The 25,305-nt window shown below is 41.8% G+C and overlaps 1 protein-coding gene across 2 annotated transcripts in view; it reads left to right on the plus strand.

Annotated features, from left to right (window-relative positions):
- Positions 1 to 25,305, plus strand: part of grk4 (G protein-coupled receptor kinase 4) — a 44,443-nt gene that overhangs the window by 15,414 nt on the left and 3,724 nt on the right. The window contains exons 3-15 of one of the 2 annotated variants that reach the window (XM_037111891.1): positions 4,006 to 4,118; positions 5,196 to 5,273; positions 6,377 to 6,477; positions 12,402 to 12,494; positions 13,536 to 13,599; positions 13,936 to 14,076; positions 18,672 to 18,862; positions 20,282 to 20,319; positions 20,563 to 20,652; positions 20,816 to 21,024; positions 22,994 to 23,131; positions 23,832 to 23,969; positions 24,275 to 24,452. In XM_037111891.1, the coding sequence (XP_036967786.1) occupies positions 4,006 to 4,118; positions 5,196 to 5,273; positions 6,377 to 6,477; positions 12,402 to 12,494; positions 13,536 to 13,599; positions 13,936 to 14,076; positions 18,672 to 18,862; positions 20,282 to 20,319; positions 20,563 to 20,652; positions 20,816 to 21,024; positions 22,994 to 23,131; positions 23,832 to 23,969; positions 24,275 to 24,451 (1,571 nt within the window). In that variant the 3' untranslated portion in view covers position 24,452. The remainder of the gene's footprint in view (positions 1 to 4,005; positions 4,119 to 5,195; positions 5,274 to 6,376; positions 6,478 to 12,401; positions 12,495 to 13,535; positions 13,600 to 13,935; positions 14,077 to 18,671; positions 18,863 to 20,281; positions 20,320 to 20,562; positions 20,653 to 20,815; positions 21,025 to 22,993; positions 23,132 to 23,831; positions 23,970 to 24,274; positions 24,453 to 25,305) is intronic. The other variant, XM_037111824.1, reaches the window with a different exon arrangement.

Genomic DNA, 25,305 nt, shown 5'->3' on the forward strand with positions numbered 1-25,305 from the left:
CACACACACACACACACCTGCTTGTAGAGATGCACATGCATGCCCCGCACACAGTGTAGCTGCAGCAGATGGAAGGACACAGTATAGCGACTGATAGCAGTGTCTTTGTTGTGTCTTGATAATGTCAGGCATTTGACCTTAGCCTTGACAAGTGTGCAGTACTTCTAGGAAGCACAGATTACATTATGTGGGCTGCAGCCACTTTGTCTGCCAGCCTCAGGCCACTCTCCCTCTCTATTCCTCTCCCTCTGCCTCCCCTTCTCTTTTTCTCTCCTCTGATATCCATCAAATACATACAGAACACGTGCGCCCATTACATTTGATCACCGTGGACTCTGCATTGCACATACTTACACTTGTGCACCATTCACTGTCTCGCTAACTCACTCAGTGTTTGCCTAAATTGGAGTTTTAATTAAGTTGTAATTGCAGCTTACTTCACTGGCACAGACAGTTACTAGTCCAGGCTAGTTCAAGCCTCAAAGCTCTCGCTTCAGCCCTTTTATTTTCCTGTCCCATTTTTCAGTGACACCTTGCTGTCATGTAAGTTCTTACTCCTTCTCTCTGTTTCTCTGTCTCTGTCATCTTACTTTCACAGTTGTTTTCCTTCAGGACACAGGAGAGGCTTCTCTTACGCAAAGAGGAAATTTTTCATTGGTGGAATGCTGGCAGACGCTCTCATATTCAAATGATTTAGAGCCTGGAATCGGCTTGGACACACATACATGCTCTTGCACACTGACCCAGAGCCAGGCCAAAGAAACAGTTTTTTTTTTCTTTTTTTCTTTTTTTCGTGTCTTTGCTCAGCTGCAAAACTCAGGATTCTGTTCCCAAATGTGGACTGTGAACATAAAACCATCAATCTGTAAACTTTATCCAAGAAATAGGCAAGATAAAGAGAAGGAATGTGCAAAGACACACATGTGGTTAAGCATTCTTCTATCTTGACATTTGGACTTTACTGTAGTTAATGTTGTTTTTCTCCTACTCACTAAGGCTGCAAAAATGACAAGCATCTCAGCACTAAAGAATTTATTCAGCTGCCATTAGATTCTGCTGTTTTTTTTTGTCTCCTTTTAAAATGCACATTTATCTTAATTTTACCATTTCTCTCAATAGTTTGTCACTGATTGCTTCGGCAGTAGTTGTTGTTCCTACAGAAATATGCTGTGTTTTGAGAAAATTGACGTGTTTAGCATTACTTTGCGAAAACATAGATACTAAAATAATTTGTGTGTCCCTGGGTAAAGATTGTTGCTAAGTCCCAGTTCTCTGCGTACCGTTAAATTGTAAACAGACTATAACGGAAAAAGCACAGTATGGACCAAACTGCTGATACAGCTCCCCTCCATTTAAAAACCAAGTAAAGGCCTCCCACCACAGTGAACAAAAAATTACTGCAGATTGTGTTTTTTGTATGTCCAGAGTATATAGACACTCTATCCCTAAACACCTATTTGTGTGTTTCAAACCTGTGGCCAAACAGAACAAAAAGAGTTAACTACATTCATTTAGATTTTAAAACATACTATCCTCATTTTATATAAAACATTGCTTTTCTTATTTTGGATTATGCTTGTTGCCAACTGAAGACACATGGATCATTTTGCTGTCACATACGTTGCTCAATAGTTAATTTACTTAAACGCATTGAAATCCTTTCAAGAACATTGCTCAATAGCTTCTGTGTGATTTTAGTTACGCAAACTGGTGTGGGTCCCCTGAGAGCGTGACCATTTGTGCTCTTATTCAGCGGAGGATCAGATCATAATGGCCTCAGAAGTCGCAGGAAACATGAGGAATTAGAATAAAACTGCAGCAAAACCTGTTCTCGAGCAAGACAATGAAACCTTATCAGGAGGCTCATTGTATCCCAATGTATTTAAACCTGCTGGTGTAATGACATGTAGGTGATAAGACAAATTCCCATGAGAAAAAAGTGTCGACTAAAATAAAGAATCGGTAATCTCTAGCTTTTTGGTTGCTGATGAGCAGCCGCCAATGATTCAAACTGAGAGAGCTAAACTGAGTTCATTTTCTACGAAACCACAGTGGAAAAATTGACTTTGTTGCATTCGGTTTGTTTAGGTCCACGCTGCCCATTTGCAAACAAACCAGCTCATAAGCAGAAGTCACGTGTACACACAAGAAGCTTCTTTATTGAACAGAGTGTTAATAACCTGTCCAGCCAACACATTTGTTTGCATGTGACGGAAAAGTAGTCATTGTGGCGCAGTTATTTGATCATACACAACACAAGTGGCATTGTCCTCACCTGGCCAGGTGCATCAGACTAAAGGAGCAAATTACCATTTTTGCTGTACGGATGCCTTAACATTGCCTTTGTGAGGGGCTTTCCCAGCTCCAGCTCACAGCTGAACACAGCTGATAGGGAAACACTAAAGCAGGCGTCTACAAACATGGTGATCAAAGATGAAAGGCAGTGTCTGAAGGCTAGTGCAACAGCGCAACGCAGTTATAGATCGCTCCATGAGATTTTCTCAAAGGGCTTTTGTTCTTCCGATTTAAAACCCAGCAGTCACACAGTGGAAAGGGAAGCAATAAAAATATCATATCCCTACACTCTACTGTTTGCTCACCAAAGTGATAACTTTGTTTTTGCGGTCGTATAAGTGGTGAGTTTGAATGAGGAGCGCCGGGCTGCAGAGCGGAGGGGAATGCTGTGTAATAAACAGTGCAGCTGGGAGGGCTGTTGTGAAGATTTGATTTACTGTTGGAGGTTGTCCTGTAGCTGTCACCACTCAGAAATGTTCATCCCATGCATCACTCCTCCTCCTCCTCGTCCTCCTCCTCTATTCATAGTGTGCATGTGTACATGAATGTGTGTGGCCTATTTTTGTTTGTATGTTTATCTTGTGTATGTGTGTGCCGTGCTGTCAACCAGTGATGGAAAACGTCCTGGGTCTTCTTCCTCATTTGGTACCAGAGGAAATATGACTCAAATGGACGCCATTAGTCCTAATAGTCAGGGGCCAGCTGCACAGGAGACATATACACACACAGCTAACAGTCACTGAGCAGACAGAGACATGCAATGTGTTGTGTTTTAATGACGTTGTAGTCCATACATATTATAGATTATGAGCAAGGTTTGGCTTGCTTCTATTCTACTTACATTAGCTTCTTTAACTGTCATACATTTGCAGTTACAAGACTATCTTTCATTGTCATGGATGGTAAAAGTTAAGCCCTCATCTGTTTTGCAATGATTAAACAACCCATTTTGTTAGCCTTCACATCTGCAGCTAAAAGCTAATGATGGGTTATTGCAGGAAATGTTTTGTTTTTTGTATGCTTTGAACAACATGTTATATGAATTTACTGTCAGATACAGCTGTAAGTATTGATTTAGCTTGAAATAAGTACATCAAATCCAAAATCCATTTCAGCTTAATAAATAGAAAAAAAACCTTCTGGAAAATACTGTGATAGAGGCTGACATTAGTTAGCAGAGGTTGAGGACTGTAGCTCATACTTTTTGTGAAAGCAGTATTACAGTTTTTAGGACACAAACTTTTAAAATGATTAATAATCATTCTGATGTGTTTTGTGTATATTTGTATCGCTGAATAAAGCGGCTACTGCTTCTATATACAAATAGGTTAAGCTAGTAAGCTAGGCTAATTGACAAAATAACAGTGACATGGAACATGATCCGGTGGGTAATTTGTCTGAGCAAGGAGTTCTCACCCAAGCCTCTTGGATGAGAGATGAAACGTCTTCAAGAAACTGAAGGTTCAGTTGCCTACGATATAGCACATAGAATTACCAAACATAAATATTATATATGTAGAAGAAGAATTTTTTTCATTATTTCTTCTCAGACTTTTCATTATTTCTCAGATGACTTTTAAGACTCATCCTGTGACTGTCAGACACCACTGTTACAGTATATTTTTGTGTACTGTGGTGTATTTTTTTTCTATGTTAATGACCTTTCTCCATCTGTGTCCCCCCTTGTCCTCTCTCCCCCTGTGCTCTCAGAGAGGGACTACACCAGTCTATGTGAGAAGCAGCCCATTGGTCGGCTGTTATTCCGTCAGTACTGTGACACCAGGCCAGAGCTGAAGCGCTGCATCGAGTTTATGGATGCTGTGGTAAGACTTTGAATGGAACTTCACTCTGCCTATTGTCTGATGTTCGATAGTAAACCATCCTCTCACTGTCTGTCCCGCTGTCTCAGTCTCTCTTATTTGATTTGACCCTCTGGGATTTTTCCCATACGACTGGTCTGAATCAGGCCACGCAGAGCACAGAGTAGGATAGGAAAGTCAGTACTTGGTCCTTTGCCTGCTCTTGGCAGGAGCATAGGGTGGGCGTTGAGGGTGATTAGCAACTTAGACAGGCTGTCAGAGCAGACCCCTCCCCTACTCCGTGCACTCCTCCATGAGGTCAAGCCCACGTCAGAGGCAGGTCCCCTGGGTGAACAGGCAAACACAGGCCTGAGCTTGTGTCTTGGCCCCTGGAGGTATGTGAGAAAGAAAAACTCATGCTGGTTCTTTGATAAGAACCTACATTAGTTCCTTTAAAAGTAAGCCCAACAGGCACTCAGGTACAAGCACTTGGATTGACACATGCTCACACTTACTGACAGATATACAAGCAATGAAGCGAAACAGCATTTTAGTGCGTAACATGTGCTGCTAGTCCCACTGAAGACTTTATGCCTTGGCTGTAATGTGTAGTCACACGGCTCCGTTCCATTCCTTTCTGCCGAGCATGTTTTCAAACAAAACACACGGCTCGAACCAGCCAAACTCCAGACCCTCTCCCTGCTTACAGCCATATTTGACTAACAACACAATCTGTGACGGTGCGAAGGGGTAAAAACTGAGGCCTTGTCAGTGACTGATGTAACGGACTAAGCGTGAAGAAGAACATGGATGTTTGTATGCTGCCTTCAAGATGAGATGTTGTGGCACCAGTAAAACTCTGTTTGCGCGCCGTCCCACACTTGCCCTACCATTCTACTTTAATTTCTTCCCCACTCTTGTTCATCATTAACCCCTCTACCCCTGTCTCTGTATCCCCCCCCTGTCCCAACCCTCCTCTCTGCCGTCTTGGACCCATCTCTCTCTCTCTCTGACCTTATTTGGAGAGATATTAAAAATGGCTGAATGAGTATGGCTTCCGACGCTGCTGTGGTTGTTCACACTTCTGTTCTTCTCTGACAGGCCATGTACCAGCTCGCTCCTGACGAGAAGAGGAGGGACTGTGGACTGAATGTTTTAGACACATACTTTAATAATGGGGTAAGACACTGACTTAATAACAGAGCAGGCCAATGTGGACACAAGAAATGATTGTGATATTAGATTAAGATACTATTTGCTCACATTTGCAGACGTGCTACATTTTACAGTTCATCTAATTGAACAGACTGATTTTATTACAACTGCCATTTTGAAACACTGTTGTATTTTTGATCCCTGTATCATTTTCCGCCAAAAGTTGGGACGCTATGTGAAACATAAATGAAAACAAAATGCAATTATTTGATGATTTTTTTTCCTATAATCAGTTGGGTACAGTAGACAGTCAAGACATTAAAAAAGTTATTGTTTGTCTGTAAATATTTAGAAAGACAATAACTTTTATCAGGAATCAGGGTTGTATGCTGTCAATCAATGCTGCATTTATTAATGACTTGTTAAGCAGCATGTATTGTATGTGCTGGACCTTATCAACTTTATGCTTGGTTTTCCAAAGATAGGTACAAATGGCTTGTGTAATTTGTGCATCTCTTTTGTAGCAGCATCAAGCAGTGGTAACTTGCCTGTTTTGGTTGTCTTGGTTGGTTAATTAGCAGTATTGGTCAAGATGAACTAGACTTAAATTCTCATTAAAAAATTGTGGCGCACACCTAAAAATGCAGTGAGGGAAATAGGTTGTACTAAAGAGTGACGACGAAGAGCTGGATTTGGATTTTGTGGCTGTACAGTGTAAAGTTGAACTTTTAACTGTATAGATGTTATTTTTGTTAAATAACACACACCCGTGTTGTTTTCCCCTGTTGTCTTCTCACCACAACTACACCACAAGACATTTATTTTTAAAACGTAGTGCTCTATAACACTGTCCCCACCCTACATGAACTGCACCAAACTGTAAAAACAAACTGCAGTTTGTTTGAACTTGGACCCAACAGGTGAGGTGTAACCACATCCATGATGTTATGCCGCACTAGCCAGACTGTACACGTTCACACACAGCAGTAGAAGAGACGGTTATATGATAACTTTTTGTACCGTTGCTTAAGCAATGACTATAGTCATATCACAACATCATCCACTTTGTTTACGTCCCTGACTGTCTGCTTATCTCACCCTCTGTCTATCTCTCTGTGACCCTCAAGTCGGCAGCCCATCTGCCAGACATACCCCAGGATGTCGTGGCTGGGTGTCGGGAGAGGCTGGAGCAGAGTCCGTGTAAGGAGCTCTTCAATGACTGCACCAAGTAAGTCTGGGTCATCTGGTCCTCTTCATACTCTTTGTGATGATGTTCTGAAATGCAGCTCTTTGCTGTGATCAGTCTGTTAATGAAGTGCTTGTTTGTTTGAAGCGTACGGACTGTGTGCATTTGTTTTTATTAATTAATCGAGTCTTGCCGTCAAAATGCGGTGGCACCAATAGAATCCTGTTCCTTCAGAAAGCGTGTGTTTGCATGTGTGTTTGTACACTGTGCGGACCAGTGCACTCTGTCACTAGTGATGATGAGGCAGCTGGCACCTGGGCGCAGTATTACACACACATAGACACACATGCAGGCTTGCAAACACACACACAGTGGAGGCGAATGAAAAAGAGCAGTGGGCAGAGAGAGCATCCGGATGGCTGGCATGAAAACAACAGCCACCTCAGTGTTCCCCGTACGCGCACGCACGCACGCACGCACGCACACACACACACACACACACACACACACACACACACACACACACACACACACACACACACACACTCTTGCAGGTGTTTCTGCTTCCTGCTCTGAGAGCCAGGAGAAGCAAACAGACCAGTGACTATTACCCCGAATTCACACACCTCAGCGTAACTTTGTATTAGCCAAATAATTGAACTCAGTCACAGTTTCTGCTGAATGATATATTTTAGAATGTATATCATGATAAGTTGTCACATTTACCGTGTTAATGATAGAAATAATAATTACTAGTGTATGTGTCACTGCATTATATTGTATTTTATTTCCACATTTCCTGTCTCATTTGGGTTTAACTCCATGTGTTTGTGTTGATTTATTACATTATTGATGGCTGAACTGAACTGTGTGCTGACTAGTTGGCTGAAGTTCTGGTTTTATATAATTGGTTGTTGTAGCTTCTGTCAGTTTACAATCTTTACAGAAGATTTTATGCAGATTACATTAAAAGAAGGTTATCTGCTACACAGCACATTTTATTTTGGCAACGGACATATTATGCTGATTGTCATCAATCATCAGTTTTCTTATACTGTCTAGTGCCGCAGCCCCGTATTCATCCTGCTGCCCGAGATGCTCTGTGTTTAGCTTCTTTCTCTTTAAGCCCCCCTCCTGAATACCCTCTTCTGAATGGTCAGCTCACACAAACCTGAGCCAGCACTGCTCATTTGTGTTTCTGGAAGGCTCTGTTGTGTTTCCACTTTGTAGTTAGATTAACTTCTACTGTGAAGATAGGCATAAATTATGCAAATGTGTGACAAGGTGACATATGTGATGTCAAATATTAAAGTTGGGACTACCAGCAAGGTGCTTCAGGAACTTCAGGTGCAGTGTTTCCTGTGGGAGAGAGGAGCGCCTGTTGTCATAAACTTTGGTCTTTGTAACTTTAAAGACCTTTTACATGCACAATAACCTGTATAACACACTGAAGGAAAGGGAGAAAAAGGAAAATAATAATAGGTCTCTGCATAACGCATAAATATGGTTTACAGTACAATGCAGTCCATCCCTCTACAAGTCGGCAGACTTCAGTAAAACAGATCCATGTTTCCTCAGTTCAGCCAGGAGTTGAGTTGCTGTGAAGTCCCATGTATTAGCCACACAGGAAGACCGATTGGGTTGGAAACGGTGCGTCCACCCTCTGATTCACTTGAGCCTTCCCTCGGGGGAAAACCGGAATCTGCTAGAAGGAACTCAGGAGAAGTGGGAATCATGGATGGGAAAATACTCAACTGTGTTCTCAGCCTGCGCTCCTGTTTTTACTAAACACACGTAGAGAGCTGTTACAGAGCAGTTGGATTCATAAAATCAATCACATATGGTTCAGAAGCTGGTCACACTGGCTGTGGAGAACAGATAATGACGGCGTGATGAATTTGTTTCCACGGCATGGATAGTTTAGTGAAACGCAGTAATGTTGGTGTGACATCAGTCTGTTTATTTTGTCTTATTCTCTTCATTGTTGTGTTTGTTACTACGGTTTGCTTCAGAGTTTGGAACGTGATAAAATGAACAGTGTGGAAACATGGTACGAGGTTTGTGTGTGTGTGTGTGTTTGTGTTTGTGTGAGAAAGAAAGCAAACAAGCTGGTAGGGGGATTTTGAGGTGGGATAAGTGGTGGTTAAGATGAGCACGCACGCACACACACACACACACACCCACACACACACACACACACACACACACACACACACACACACACACACACACACACACACACACGCCCGTCTTCTCTCTTTGGCATCTAAGGTCATGGTCTGTTGGATCTGTTTCCTTCCCTTCTACCCTAGTATCTCTATTTTAACACCTCCGAGTAGTCAAAGGGCCACCGAAGAGGGCAGAGAAATAGTGTGAGAAAGTGAGACGCCACTGAATTGTAGCACTGAAGCTGCACACTTTGTGCTGTGGGAAGAGCAGCATCCACTCCATTCAAACTTGTTGACTGGACTGAAAACAGACGGAGGAATAAGAAAGTGATAGGCTGGCAGAAATAAGTTAGAAAAGAGAGTAATCAAAGGAGAGCAAAAGGAAAAGTGTGGAGGAGTGAAAAGAAAGTGTTAAGGAGAGCAAAGTGTACAAACACAGAACAACACAGGCATGTGTTTGTGTTGCTGAAAGCAGCAACAGCACTTTCAGATATATTTGAATGGGATTCCTGTTAAAGTTGGGTCATCACTTCTTCCACTATCATTATTATTTATATTCCCCTGGTGGAATTTTTATTTTCTCTAATTTTCTTATTCCGATATGTAATTCTGACCCTGGGGCTTATTCAGTTTTTCTTCTCGGAGGGAGAGCCTGTAGGAAAGCATGGTGCTGCACGTGGAAACGTGACTTTTTGGCAGAGCCACACACCCGCTAGCAGAAATGCATTAGCTCACTCATGGATTTTCTTGTGCTGCAGTGGAACATACGGGTTATGTCATACCAAGAGTAAAGCATGGCCTTCAATGCCTGCGTATCATTGGGTTTTGTTTTTCAGCCGGCTTGACAACGGCCTGTGTGCTGATCTTTCTCCCCTCTTTTTCTTTTCTTCTCCCTCTCCCTTCATGTAACAAAAGCCATATTGTAGCTGTGTTTATTTCTACTCCCAGTGGTGTCTGTCTGAGGCTCGACTCCAAGCCAGGCACGGCTAGGCTCCTGCCTTTCTGGAGCCCCTTTCTTAAAGTGTCCCGGGCCACTTTTGTCTTGTACGACTACGTGAAGCCAGTTGATCTGATAACATGGACGGGAGGCTGAGCTGAAAAGAACTTAAAGGATTAGTCCACCCAAAAAAAGAAAATTCAGCCATTATCTACTCACTCTCATGCTCAATGGGAAGTCAGGTGAAGATTTGTAGTCCACAAATTATTTCCAGAACTTCACAGCAAAACAGCATTGTAGCAGTCTCCTAAGCAACTGCAGTAGATGGGAAACTAAGAGGCTAAATAAAGAGGCTTGAAACAGCTTGTCCAACGTTCTCCGTGTCCCTGGAAGCCTAAAGATTCCAAATTGGTTTAAAAAGACAATATTTACAGCCTGAACATGCTGTCGAGCTTGTGCAAACGTTTCAGCTGGGGTGTGCGCTAATGCTTTTGGCATAGCAGCTGAAGATTTCAGCTTTCAAAGGGTGTAAAAAACATATTCTCATATGATTTTGATTTTGTGGCTTCCAGAAACTTTGATTGCACCACACAAGCTGTATAGAGCCAAATTTATTTATTGATTTATTTTTTTACACTGTAAAACAAGTCACTGTCTACAAATGCAATGCCGTTTTGCTTTGAAGCTCCAGAATTGTTTTGTGGGCTACGAAACTTCTTGCGACTTTTTATTTGCATGGGGGTGAATAGAATACTGACTGAATTTTCATTTTCGAGGAACTTGTCCTTTAAGTCATTTAGGCAATGGATTTGATGGAAGATTTGAAACAGAACTTAATACTCGGGGAAATGTGTGCTTAATTGAAAACTTGGTACGTCATCTGTGGAGTTTACAGGGCACATCACCACTTTTGAGTTCTGATGTACATGCTTTTAGTACAGACCCCTGTGAGCTCAGGAATCTGTGAACAGACTAATAAGATAGTTAAGACACTGCACTTCTACTTCTCTGTGAATGACACATGGACGTTCAGCTCATGTACAAGGCAACTGGGTCCCATGATGACATAATTCAGTTTTCTTTTACACAGCCGAGGGTTCTCCCCTCGTGGAAACTCGCAACTTTCGAGCCTTTTGCCAAGAACAGCCACCCCAGGGCTGCTGCAAACCACAGGCAACTTTCCTCATCCTCCTTAGTGATGAAGTAATTTTAAAATATGGTCAAGGAAAATCTCCTGGCCAAATATGAGCATCTCTTCAACATTTGGGTGGTGGAGGAGGGATGTGTGCTGTAACTTCGGTTTGCAGTCATGTGTTGTAGGCTGGCAGAGGAGAGTTTGATCACACTGGTCAGTAGGAGAGAAAGTAGTAACAGTTCTTGTCAGCCATGGTTCAGTTGAAGCAGAGCTCACATTTGCCTGTACACTTCCTATGTATTGAACAAAATACCAGACTGATAGAGTTAGATTCTTCTTTTAGTTTTGTTCTTCTACACCAATATTCAATCATAGTTTGGCCAGATATCTTGTATTTTTTAGAATTAATTTAACAATTGAAGGCGATATATCTGTCACAAAAAGTACTATTATGAATTTAGTGTTTTGAATCTTAATGCCATATGTTGCCTCTTAACTAGACATTTCTGTAATCACTGACATTTGCTGATTCACTTATTTAGTCACTGAATCGTCAAATATCTTTTCACCTGGCTCATGAAATGGATGTGTGAGGTATTTTTCTGGCATAGAAAATACCAAAAAAGGGCCAAAGTCCAGACCATAAAGAGTCAGATCCATCACTGTGGTGGGATATTGTCACACCACAGTGATGGATCCGACTTGTATTTTCCTCTGACATTCCTTTTAAATATGTTCACGGCGCTATAATAGTCACAACATTTTCGCTAACCCTTGAAGTAACTGTAAACCTGCCTCAGTACAGTTCAGTTCCTGTCTGTTTGGTACGAATGCGTGAAAGAGGACATTTTATTTAAATCAAACAACATCTGTAGTTGAAGCAGTGAAAAAGGACACTAATATGAGAGAGGCGAGCAGGGTCATGTCAAAGAGTCATGTTCTTACAACTCTCAGAGGAGTGACTGTTGATGTATGGTCAGGAGACGGTGAGCCTGTGACCTTTCACAACCCCTTCCTTTCCTCAAAGAACTGTATTTTTGTGTCATCAAGGATGCCGGTTCTCTCAGTCCTTTAGCTTACAGCAGGTTTTTCAGTGATTTAAGTCTGGAACTATGCTCTGCATAATTATGACATAATGGTTTAGATTTGGAGAGACTTGCATGTGAATTTCATGTGTGAGGTGAGGTTAGATGTTCCGCTCATTCTCTTGCTCAGTAAAAACACGGTTTCCCCAAAATCCCCCTGTTTCCTGGTCGCATTGAGCGGAATGTGTCTGTTCAAAGGCATTTTTCGTTTTTCACGGTATATCAGCTTTTTCAGTCTTTCCACTGAGAACGGCTTTGAACTGCAAGGCAGCCGGCAATGCCTAAACACACACACACACACACACACACACACACACACACACACACACACACACACACACACACACACACACACACACACACACACACACACACACACACACACACACAAACACACAGACCTACACAAACATACACACATGTGTGATTCAGGGGTTAGTCAGATACAGAGGATGTGTGTGCGTGTTTGTAGTCATTGTGAAGGTTAAAAAGCATTCTCTTGGAATGCAGGCCAGCTGTGTGTTTGTCTGAAAGATTTGGCAAGAACTCTTGCATACACTTGTGTTTTTTCTGCATTGTTATATCTTTATTATCTTGTTATTAAATAATCATCAACCCTGTTTCTCCCTCCCTCCCTACAGAATAGTTCGTGATTATCTGAGTGGAGCTCCATTTTCCTCTTACCAGGAGTCCATGTACTTCTCACGCTTCCTGCAGTGGAAATGGTTGGAGAGGTGCGTAGTCACTGCAGATTACACACTAAGTGAAGCACACATGCAAACCATATCTTTGTCTGACAATTCCACTTCATTCCACTTCTATGTTTGCTAAGGATAGCATGTTTTTTTAAGGATGGATCATTATCTCTACAGGAGAAAAACTACAGATAATTAAGTTAATTGTTAATGAATATAGTAAAACAAAGAATCAGCATAACCTAATGTTACTAAATGGCAGAAGAAATGCTGACAACATAGGAAAAAAATACTCATGCAGCGTTTTCTCTAAGTGTGTGAAGGACTTAGGTGCATGTATGTGGCAGGTGGTTCAGGGGTACCCCTTCAAGAAAACTTCACACACAGAAAAAAATTGGACTGTTAGTACTACCACATATGTGTGCAGAATGGTTTAAAAGAACACTTGAGCAGATGGTAAATAAACTAAACCCTACAAGATTAAGTACAAAACTTGCTAAAGAAGTCCACTGGGACCACTACAACCATTACCTCAGGAAGTAACACTTATGATAATTAATAAATAGTACATTTATAGATAAGCAACATTATGTAGAAACTGCCATATTGTGCTATCACTGTAATAAATATAAATCCCAGGCCTGTAACAATTTGTCAACTCATTACATCATGTTTTGAAAACTTGTATGGTATTGGGAGGTGCCCAAAATAGCTTGGGTGCTGCACCCAAGCCGTATAATGTGGGGGAAACCCAGCAAAAGCACAAGGTGAAAACAAATATTTCTGTACACCGTATATACAGACCAGAAGCAGGGAAGGTGCACCAAAACCCAAAGGTGGTGCTGCCAACCAGAGCTTGTGTGCGAGTGGTAAATAATTGATGATCCTTTGCATAATGACTGGGTAACTGAAGCAGGGTGGGAACAGCAGTCATCAGGCTGGATTAATAATATATTAGGGCATTACTCTGTCTGCAACATCACATGGTCTGAGAGAATGGCATAGCAGCTATTTAATGTCTCTTTTTGTCTCCCTCTCTTATCATTTCTGTCTTTCTCTTTCTTCTTTCCATCCCTGCAGGCAACCAGTAACCAAAAATACCTTCAGACATTATAGAGTACTAGGAAAAGGTGGATTTGGCGAGGTGAGTGTCACTGCAGTCCAGATGTAAAGTATAAATACCTGACAGTGTAGGGTGGTGTTGTGTTTAATAAAGATTTTTTTATGATACTGACCCAGCATTATGTTCCTTTACATTTCAAAAAGTGGAAATGAGCAGTTAGTGTTAATGATTTAAGCTGCTACAGAGGAGCCTTTTAACAGTCAGTTAATGCTGTGCTGTTTATGTCCCCCGCTCCTGTAATGTTGGGTGGAGAAATCTGTGGTGTGACATATTAACTACCATTAGATGTACTTTTTAAAGGTGTGTGTTTTATGTGCATGTGTGTGTGATCATGTTTCCTTGCTGCTTGTTTTCCAGGTTTGTGCCTGCCAAGTACGTGCCACCGGTAAGATGTACGCCTGTAAAAAGCTGGAAAAGAAACGAGTGAAGAAAAGAAAAGGTGAAGCAATGGCACTAAACGAAAAACGCATTTTAGAAAAAGTTAACAGTAGTTTTGTAGTAAGTACTACCTTTTTCTTATTCAACCTTTTAAGAGAAATGTACCTGTTTTGTGTGTGTGTGTGTGTGTGTGTGTGCGTGTGCGTGTGCGTGAGTGTGAGTGTGCGTGTGCGTGTGAGTGTAGTGTATGTCCTGTGTGCGAGAGAGCATTGTTTGTTGTGGCTCCAGGATCCTGCAAAAGAAATTGAATGGCGTGTTTGCAAAGGCTGTCGATCAGCTGGTAAAGACAGTTGCTGTGACTCGAGTTCTGTTTGTTTAATGACGTCCGCCCCAGGTGGACAAGCTTGTAACCCGCAGTGGAAAGAATGGTGATGGGATAAAACCACAAAGGGGATAGAAAAAAATATGTCACATGACAGTATTAAGCAGTTGCACGTGACATTTGGACAATCCAAATTAACTTTGTTAATAAATCTAGTTTGCAGTGAAAACATGCCAAATTTGATTTCATTTGGAGTGTGCTGTTAGCCTTAAATTATCTGTGAATGTATTTTGATATGTGTTTTGCTGTCATACAATGATTTGATGTGTTTTTGACTCAAATATACAGATTGTTTGTTATATTTGTGTACTATTTGACAGGTGCGTGTCATAGGTTGGAAGGAAAAAATGAGCACACCCCCCCCACACACACGTGCCTCTGCGCCTACTTTGGTTAAAAAAACAAAAAAAACAAACCCTGTTTGATTTGACTAGCCTGATTGTATCTTTTTGCTGTGGCCTGAATACTGTGATGCATACATTACTTTTAATTGTCAAACTGAGTCACAGCTCATGTAGATTCCTTTTAGTGAGTAGGGGTAAAGTAAGATTCCTTTACGTGACTGGGGTTCATTTGAGGCCAAATCTAATGTTTAGACACTAATTAGACTTGTCGGAGCAGTGACGTGAGCAAGAAATTTGAGGAAGTGCCAGATTTCAGAGATGATTCTGAGAAGCACCACTCTGTGCAGCATGATGAAACTGATTTGCAAAGAAATCCATTAACCACCACACGTTCAATCATACAGCAACATTATTAAAACTGCTCTCCCCGGTCGTCTGGTAATGATTACAGTCCCTTATTGGTAAAATTCTGCATGGTGTTTTGGCTAGACACCACAAAATCATCAGTACCTCAATACATTTCAAAGATAATCACTCATTCCTTTATGACTTGTCTTGTCTTGCCTCTTGCATTGAATTTTGTGTCTCAGTTCAAGCTATATAATATAGCAGCAGCATGTAGAAGAGAATAGTACAGTGTCCTGCACAGAGCATGTGTGCTAGTCGCAAAAAAAAAAAAAAAAATCATTACCCTGCCACTCTACCACCATGCTTCAAGCTCTTAATGGTGGCGTTGCTTTTGGCTGATTTTCCTATGGAGGATTTTCATAAATCGAGCCATAGTCACGAGTAAGCAGTGTTTTTTTGGCCAGCGCTGTAATGCCAAGCTTGAGCGCTTTTTAGGGAGTCACCGAGCTTTTCATTTCTTCCATGTTGTGCCATAGCACTGAAGGGCAGAAGTGTACAGTTGACAGTCCATTAACATGTAAGATGATACATTATAGGAGGAGTTCAAGAAGAAGTTCAACAATTTCTATGACAGCAGTGCTTTAACTACACCTGAAATAAGGAATATTGACCGTATTAGATGTATTATTACCTTTATAGATGTTTTATTTGTTTAAGTAAAATATAGCAAGATAAGAAACATGTCAGTTACTGATTTTAAAATATGTACCTGCATGTTCATGTGCTCTGTGTTTTTAATTCTGTAAAAAAAAGTTTAATCCTGCTGGGCGACGCACGTTAACATCAGGAGTCAAACGCAGCTGGAAAACTTGTAAAGTGTGCTTCTCTTTCCATTTCATCCAACTGTACGCTCAAAAAACATCTCAGGTGCTTGGGCAGGAAAAGAAAACTTAGCTTTGGCTCACGCTTTTGCTCCTTTAAAAAAAATTATTGTTCCAAAGACAAGAAAATTACAGCAAGTGCTCATTTAACATTCTTGGAGTGTGGTGAGGACGGCAGGAGGGAAGAGCATGTTAATTTCTGGTCTGAGGTCTGTGTGCAATGTGTACTTTGTATATGTGTACATACTGTAGAACACGATGTTCTACTGTTAAACGGTGCAGAGCTTTGATATTGATCTGCAGTATAGTGAGCCCGACTGTAAGAGAGCAGGTCCTCTTGTTCTCTGTTTAAAGATAATGGTTGTGTTTGAGTTGTACTACGTGTTGGATTAGTCGGTTTCTGATGCAGAGTGAGCTATAATGCGCGTCCTTGTTTTTGGGTGAGTCACGGCAGGAGCATGTGTATGGGCATGTATGCACACACATGAACACACGCACGCCCGCCCGCACGCACGCACACACACACACACACACACACACACACACACACACACACACACACACACACACACACACACACACACAGGCTGGAGTGGGCTTGTTCCAGAACCTCAGACTCGCAGCTCATGTCACCTGGGATTGGCACATGATAGTGTGTGTGTGTGTGTGTGTGTGTGTGTGTGTGTGTGTGTGTGTGTGTGTGTGTGTTCTCTGTGCTGCAGGCAGAACTGATGACTCTTCATGTGCCTCTCTACCTACGAGAGCAGCTCTGTTGCTTAGCAACACTGACCAAACAGCACTAGCAAGGAGAAGAGTCAAGTGCTCTCTCAAACCCCTCATTTCTCTCTCTCGCTATTCTTCTTTACCTTTTTTTTGATCAATGCATCATACTATTAGCCAATACATACTGCTAGCTCACTGTATGTTTTAACCAATAACCCATCCACATATTCAGTGTGTGGGTGTGTGTATATATGTGAGACACAGGCCAGGATGACCCTGTTCTAGCAGGTGAGACAGAGGTAGAGCTACCTCACTCTGATGCAGATTTGGCTGCCTATCATTTGAAATGTTTAAATATGAAGGATTGAAACAGTAGAGAAAGTAGAGATGCAACAATTAATCGACTAGTTGTCAGCTATTAAATCAAACGCCAGCTATTTTAAGAATCAGTTTTGGTTTCTTAACTCATCTATGACGATTAACTGAATATCTTTGGGCTGTGGACAAAACAAGATGCTGAAGGATGTCTTCCTGGATCAACATTTTATATCAAGTTCTGACAATTAATTGACAAAACAACAAATCGATTAAGCGAGAAAACAATCAACAGATCAGTCGACAATGAAAATGATTGGAAGTTGCGGTAGAACACACAAGTTTGACTCAGCATTTAATTTTCTGTTAACACAAAGTTTGTTTAAAAACATCTGCAACTAAAATCACCAGCGGATTTTGAAAGAATAACAGTTTAATACCTGTGTATGTAAGTCATGTTTAGCACGCTAACCAGCTAGCCCCAGCCAGTCCATGTCCACATATCCCGTGCTAGCAGTGTAAACACCAAAACTCCTCCGGTGCTTGAGCTCTCTGTCTGGATCTCTGAGCCAACTAGTTCATGGCAGCTACAATATGCAGCAGTTAATGCCTATTTTGATATGCTGCCCTTTAATTGTTTTGAATGTTCATTTGAGAGGTGGCCAGTTTTTACACATCATGGGATTGTAGAATTCCATAAATAAAGAGTGTAATGAGATTTAAATATCTGATTAAAGTTCAGTAAGCACCAATTTCCACTCACTCTCCAGTCCGTTACCTGAGCAGACTAAACTCCAATGGGAGACAAAGTGGTTGTGGTGATGTTATGATTCACCTCATTTGAGTCATTTCCTGTGAACTAACTGCCTTCAGTTTTTTTAATTTCAGTGACTTTTTGCGTTATCATATATGTCACGCATTTGTGGTAATTTGATTGCACAATTGATATACTTTGAGCTTCTTTCGTTGTTGGGAGGATTTTGGATATATATTTTTAACAATGTTTTATACATTTTAAAGAAGACACTGACAGAGAGCTCAGTGTGAGAGGCGTTGTTTTGTTATGCCAACTAAGATTTGTCCATTGCTAATGAAAAAACATGATTTTGGATGTGTGCATAAGACTGTTTGCCCTGGCTTGTAGTGCATATTTGTTCAAGTACAGTATGTGTATATATACGTGTGTGTGTGTCCACTTGGCCCATAAGATTTTTCCCATCCCCTCTTGTGGTCTGTCTCTGACTACATAGTCCAGAGCAGATGGGATTCCTCCTGATGGCAGTAACATCCTGCTTGTACACAACGGCACATGCACACGCACCATACCCTGTGTGTCACTGACCCACCAGGGGTGAGAGCGGAGGGGAGGCTGGTGGGAATGATGGGAGAAAAGAGAGATAGATGGTGGGATTAGAGGCAAGGGACAAGAAGCAATGGAGTCAGGAGTGGAGAAGAAGCTTTGGGATTTCCATGTCTGTGATATATCTCTCTTTTGTTTCTCTTTGTATACATTCCTGACATTCCACCGGGGATAGTGGATGATTATTTGGGGCATTGAACAAACCATGTGAAACAATCATGTTCTTCTAGCCATCCTGTCTCTTACCGCTCCTCTTCCCTCTTCCTCCTCCTCCTCCCCCCATGCCCTCCTCTTCACCAACGCCTTGACCGGACCCTCACCTCCCTCGTTACCACTTTCCCCAAATTTGCCTCCCTCTCCAGGTTAGTCTAGCATATGCCTATGAGACCAAGGATGCGCTGTGCCTGGTGTTGACCATAATGAATGGCGGTGACTTAAAGTTCCACATCTACAACATGGGCAACTCCGGCTTTGACGAGCAGAGGGCCATCTTCTACGCTGCTGAGATCTGCTGTGGCCTTGAGGACCTGCACCGTGAGAGGATAGTCTACAGGTTAGGTCACGTAAGGGTTGGACACAGTGAAGGAGATGGAGCATAGAAAAAAATACTGTAGGCAAGCCATCTTCATTGTCAGAAAAAAAAGGCCCATGCTGTCATTACATATCAGGACAGCGTTAAGCATATAGCGGCTTTAAGAAAAACTTTCAGGGGTATTTTGAGGATCTTTGTCCCTGAAGACTTTTATTGTGAGCTTTACACCGCTGAACCACATTACGTAAGCTTGTTGTTGTACAAGAGAATTTGGCTGCAACTGGCTTAATGTCCCCCACTGCAAAAACTAATCTTAGCAATATTTGTTTAATTTGTAGGCAAAAATATGTCAGTAGTCTTTATATAAGACACAGTCACCTAGAAAGTATCATTTCAGTGTTTTGTTTTGTTTTTAAACTTATTTTTGAAACATAATTTTTTTCTCCAGTGTTTAAAGGGACACTCTCATTTGAAGTTCAGTTTACTTGTCATCACACGCACCACCAGTAAAAACAGTTGTCTGATGTCTCTTTGTGGCTTTGAAAGGAGCTCTTTAAAACAACCCTGATGATGTCATAGTGATGTCATCAGGGTTATCTCCAATAGGCTCGGATATAAGGCTTTAGGGAAAAGGAAAAAAAAAGATTAGGCTTGGGGTGTGATGTTTTATTGACAGAAAGCCAGTGCTACAAAGGGGTGTTGTGGGGTGGGGTTTTTTAGAGTCTAATGAAAGATGCTTCCCAGTTGCATCTTGGTAAATTTTAGTTTTTTAAGCGAAGTCAAGATTTCTCAGCTCCCGCTCCTTCGATTTTGACCATTCGTTCTCTGTCTCTCCCAAGTTCTCAAATATATTTACTAACTGTATAATTATTTGTCCCAGCTCTGGTGTTACATTCCATAGGAGTGTTGGCAGTCATGTAATATTGGAACAAGTACAAGTAGAAAAGTTCTAGATGATGTTGTGCTGGTTTCACTGAGGCACCATATACCTGTCACACTCAGTTAAGCCTTAGAGTAATATTAACATAAACACTGATGCACCCGCATACACATGGCCCATGTAGACACAGTGTTCATTGATCGCTGCATGTGTTACAGTAGAGTCCACAATTGTGTTTGAGTTTTCCGTCGGTTAGTATAGCTCCATGTAAAGCTTTCATAATAAATAATCTTTTTTGGACGTTACACTCAAGTTGAGTAAGACAATGATTTGGCTTGAAAGAAGGTTGGGGATAAATAATCGAATAAGTAATTCACGTGAAATATTGTCAAAGCTCAAGAACAGAAAACATGGGAATAAAAGACGATGTTATATCGCCAAAGTTAATAAGTCCAATAAAGGATACAAATATTTAACATTTTATGTTATGTTCATGTTGTGATATTCAACTTTCATATCAACAGTATGGCTCTATGATGTATTATCTTTTTTTCTCCCAGGGATTTGAAACCTGAAAACATCCTCCTGGATGATCGTGGTATGTTCACATTTTTTTCCTTTCCTCTTATTATTCAATTCAAGTCAGAGTGGGCTAATATGTGGGCACACTTCTTGGCCGGAGAATATGACTTGTTTTCCACAGTTCTTTTGATGTAACCCATACCACAGAGAAAAACAGGCAGTTTGTAACAAGTTGATTTTGTAATGTGCAAGCTTATTTTTCTAAATGTGTACATTCTGCATGATCTCAGTTAAGTAATTAATCTTGGGTCTCGTTTAGGACACATCCGAATTTCAGACCTGGGTCTTGCTGTTCAAATCCCTGAAGGAGAGACGATACGAGGGCGAGTGGGCACTGTTGGATACATGGGTAAGAGTTTGGATACTCCTCTACGTCTGCAACCATGCCTTTTTCCTTCTCTGTACCAATCCCGGCTCTATACACCTCCGTATAAACTTCACTAAATGTCTCTGAATCACTTGATTCAAGTTGTAACTCCTCTGAACCTGAACTCTGCTTTCTCCGTCCTCAGCTCCCGAGGTGATCCAGAACGAGAGCTACACTGTCAGCCCAGACTGGTGGGGGCTCGGCTGCCTGATCTTTGAGATGATACAGGGCCAGTCGCCTTTCCGCAAGCGCAAGGAGCGCGTCAAGCGGGAGGAGGTGGACCGAAGAGTGCGCGAGGATCAGGAGGAGTACTCTGATAAATTCTCAGAGGAGGCGAAGGATATCTGCAGACAGGTGAGAGCCAATAGATAAGGGTGACAGGTGGCTGTGGCTTTTAGCCTTTTAGCCTTTAGGAAAAAGGGTGGAAGAGGAGAGAAAAGGTGGATATAAAAAAGAGAAAATGAACAAGGTTCTTTGAGGTTATTGGCAAATAAGGACATAGGTGGATCAGGTTTATGGGATGGTGGATTGAGAGGCCTTCAACAGCTATTTCAAGATTAAATTATAATACTGTATTGGGGAGTTAATCCCATTATGCACTGGTTGAGTGGCAGTCTAAGATAAATTATACAGCAGTGTATATGTTTTGCATTTATTTGGAGTTGGAATATTTGTGACTTAATGAATGTAATTCCAATTATACCTTCCCTTTTCTCTGATTTTGGTCTGTTTATCAGCTAAGTGCTCTGCTATGTCCATCAGCTTGTTGCTAACTTTGTCAGTCTGTTATTTGGTGCTGGACAGGTGGGATACTGTGGATTTATCAGAGGCTTTTTGTTGAAAACACCTGCCTGTTGTCGCTGAAAACAGAAGTGATTAGTGCAATGAGAGTGAATCCACACAGTACATTTTTGCGTCATAAAACCAAAACAGTGAGCTGAAAGACACTACATTGCTCTGAGGGGATGTGCAGAGCCGGCTGATCATTCTGTGAAGTCATTACTGTTAGCAACTCCTTTTAAAGGATAGTTTTTTTCACCCATTGTTAACATAAAAATATTGGTAAGTGCAGGATTATAGGTGCAGTATGTAAAACAAATTGTATTGAAAATCTTTAAAAAATTAACCAACATTATCAACAGAATGAAAGGAAAAAAATAGTTTTGAATATGTCACAGACGTCTACATGTTGTTTTGTCGAGATATCTTCTTAAGTTGACATGCTAACTAGTTGGCCTCGGGCCTTTCTCCCAGCAGGCTTAAGCTAGCACCATAAACACTAACGCTCCCCTGGTAGTTACAGTCATGGATGTATAAACAGAAGAGAGTTAGCAGTTACACTGGTGAACTGATTTCCCTATTTGTTGGGAGTGTGACCTCAAGGTGGCCAATTCTCATGTATTGCACTTTTAAGGAGATCAGTTAGCTAACTTGGCTTGAAATATTCTCATTTGCCTGAGGAAGTCACAGAGCTGCTCTGCCTCTGTGCAAGAGGGGACAGGACCAGACTGGACGGGACAGGACTTTTTTTTTGTGTGATGTGGTGGAACATTCTGACCCGAGGTTCAGCGGATTCTCCCCAGGGAGAGGAAGAGTGGGGGGGGGATAATAAGGAAGGAGGGAGGGAAACAGAAAGAGATGGCTATTGCCACAGCCCAAAATCGTCGTCAAGAGCAGAAAGTGAGAGTCCGCTTTGAACCCTGTGTGTAAATTCGGCAGGAGTTGTGAAAGGAAGAGAGAAACATAGGGAAATTAAGTGAGAGTGGGAGATGTGGTAAAACAGAAGGCAAGAAGCCATTGCTTTGTTGATTGTGAAAGCCACCAGCTTTTGGGTGACAACAGGGCCAGTGAGAGTGTCCACTAGTAGCCAAACCACTAAACAGCACTCATCCACTTCATAAGCCTGCTGCACTGTAGGTGGTGTGGTGGTAATATTATCCAGGAGCTCTCATAGAGACAGCAACAGAGCTCTCTAATTCTGTCCATGATGGTGGTGCATTAACCCCTCAGTGTATGGATATGTATCAGTCTTTATTAGATTACACAGGGTCATATACATAAAGGCAAGAGGATCAAATGTAAACTACATCCATGTGTGTACTTTGTATACATTGAACTAGAGGGATTAGTCATAACGCTGTCAGCAGTGGAGCCCCGTCCTCTCCATGATAGAGAACTCGGCTCAAATAGAAATCAATTTGAGGAGAAAATTTGTAACGTATGAAGCTATAATTTACCTGCCGAAACCATTTGGTCTAACTCAGTGTTTAAATCTCCTCTCTCTCTCTCTCATGCTCTTCCTCTTCCTCCTGCTGCGTGTCAGCTCCTGGCCAAGGACCCCAAGGAGCGACTGGGTTGCCAGGGTCGAGGGGCCATTGAGGTCAAGCAGCACCCCATCTTCAGAAACATCAACTTCAAACGGCTGGAGGCCAACATGCTGGACCCTCCCTTCAGCCCAGATGTAAGAACAGCGCACACACACACACACACAAAGTCAAACGGGACATACAGGCTCTGCTCAAAGCTTGTTGCCTGATCCTGGCGAGCAGCAAATCGGCATACAGGAAATACCATTGTCACAAGTAAACAAACACTTCCAGTATAAGCTAGTTAATCTGGTATGAGCTGGCGTGTGATTTCAGTGTCATCGTTCGAAATTCCAAACTGGCTGATAAAATGGAGACCTTGCGATTTATGACAACTGGTAATCATCACTAGCACATCTAGTGTTGCTTTAATGGTGGACAGTAAATGTCATATTAGAAACTCTCAGGTGTGAACATGTGTGACTATGGACTGTAACACAAACCACTACCTAGCCTGGATAAATAAGCTTTTATTGTTTGCTGCACTCATAGACTGTTTCCCTGTACGATTAAACAAAGCTGTTCACAGAGAGAATCGTGACAGTTTCAGTGTCATAAACAGCGCGAGTGAGGCAGAGTGACTGACCCGCGAGGTTAAATCAATAGCTGAAAGTAGATAGTGTTATCTGCTTTTCTATTTGGGGTTATTCAGGTCACTAGGGCCTCGCTGAGGATAACAAGCAACAAGAGTCCTCAAGCGTCTAAAGATTTCCATGTCAAGCATTTCAGCTTTAGTATTCCTACTTTCTCCCAAAATAAATATTTTGTCTCTGTACTTCTTTCTCTCTCTCTTAGCCTCGGGCCGTGTACTGTAAAGACGTCCTGGACATCGAGCAGTTCTCTACAGTCAAAGGGGTGAACCTTGACCCCACAGATGATGACTTCTACCACAAGTTTGTCACAGGCAGTGTCTCCATCCCGTGGCAGAATGAGGTACTGCACGCTCAGTCTGCTGAGATGATGTCATTGTTTAGTCCGACAACTGGCAGAAACAACGCAGTTCACCGCTGGTGACATTGTAATGCCTCTATTAATGGAGAACACCTTCTTTTAGTATGATGCAAAGGGATTTATCATGTTGTAAATGTGGATATACCATTGTCTGCTGACTGTCGAGAGGTTTGTGTATTAAATAAATGGCACCCACCTCGATGCTGACCCAGGGCCTTTTGTAAATCAACACCCCTAAAGACGAGAGTGTTGTTAGAAATAATAAGTGGACCTCTCGTCCTTTACAGATGATTGAGATGGAGTGCTTCAAAGAAATCAACGTCTATGAGACTGACGGGACGCTGTGCTCGGACCTGGACGTGAACCGGCCGAACCCTCCACCAAAGAGAGGCTTCTTTTACCGCCTGTTCAGAAGAGAGGCAAGTGCTAGTGCTCCGCCAACTGTCCGAGGGGGTGGGGGCTAAGGTACTTCCTCTCTTCCTTCTTTCCTTCCTTCCTTTTTTTCTTCCCAGGCCTTGTCCAAACGCAACGTGTGAAAACTTCACTCCCGAGAAACTTGTTGTTTCCAGTTATGCCATTCCTCGTTTAAGTTGGTTGGAATAAGGCCTCCCTTCTTCTTCCTTTCTCCTGGGGTTGAAAATCTCAGTCCCATGTTAATCCCTTTTCATATTGTTTGCTGTATTTGTTGCTTTGCTACTCAGAGGGTCTAACATGAGGAGTCTTTTCTTGAGCTGGTGTGCGGGGAGATAAAGTGACACATCAGTAAATGTTTGTCAGTTTGTCAGTCATCTTGTATTTGGTACAGGATCTACTCCACTAACAGACTATTTCCACTATCTTCCACCTGTTCTTTATAACAGAGGACCTTTTTATTTTGCCCTACGCTTCTCTGAACTGCCACTGGGGGCAGTGGTGGAAATTCCCCCCTCACTTTACAAAAGCCTGCTGTTTTTCTGCTGCATTTCTTGTAGTTAGACTTTAGTTTTCTTATTAAAAGAAAGGGATTTTCTACCTTGCAAAATGCAGATAAGATTTGCCAGGAGTTGAGGAGTTGAAATTAAAAATATTCAGCTCACCACTGCCTCAGCATGATTTTAAGGTAATTTTTTAATGGTAATTTTTCATATTTACTCAGCCAGGTTATATGGAGGTCAAGTCTATTTACAGAGAGGTAACACGTTTTGAAACAAACAAAGTTTTTGTGTTTTTTTGTGTGTGTTTATTTTAATCTAGTGAGTCATCTTTCCGTAGAAACATGAAACCTAATTTGGATTAATTTTGGCACAGTTATGTCTGATACAATGGGATGTTTTGAGTA

Source organism: Acanthopagrus latus, chromosome 1, assembly GCF_904848185.1.
Source record: "Acanthopagrus latus isolate v.2019 chromosome 1, fAcaLat1.1, whole genome shotgun sequence".
Classification (NCBI taxonomy): domain Eukaryota; kingdom Metazoa; phylum Chordata; class Actinopteri; order Spariformes; family Sparidae; genus Acanthopagrus; species Acanthopagrus latus.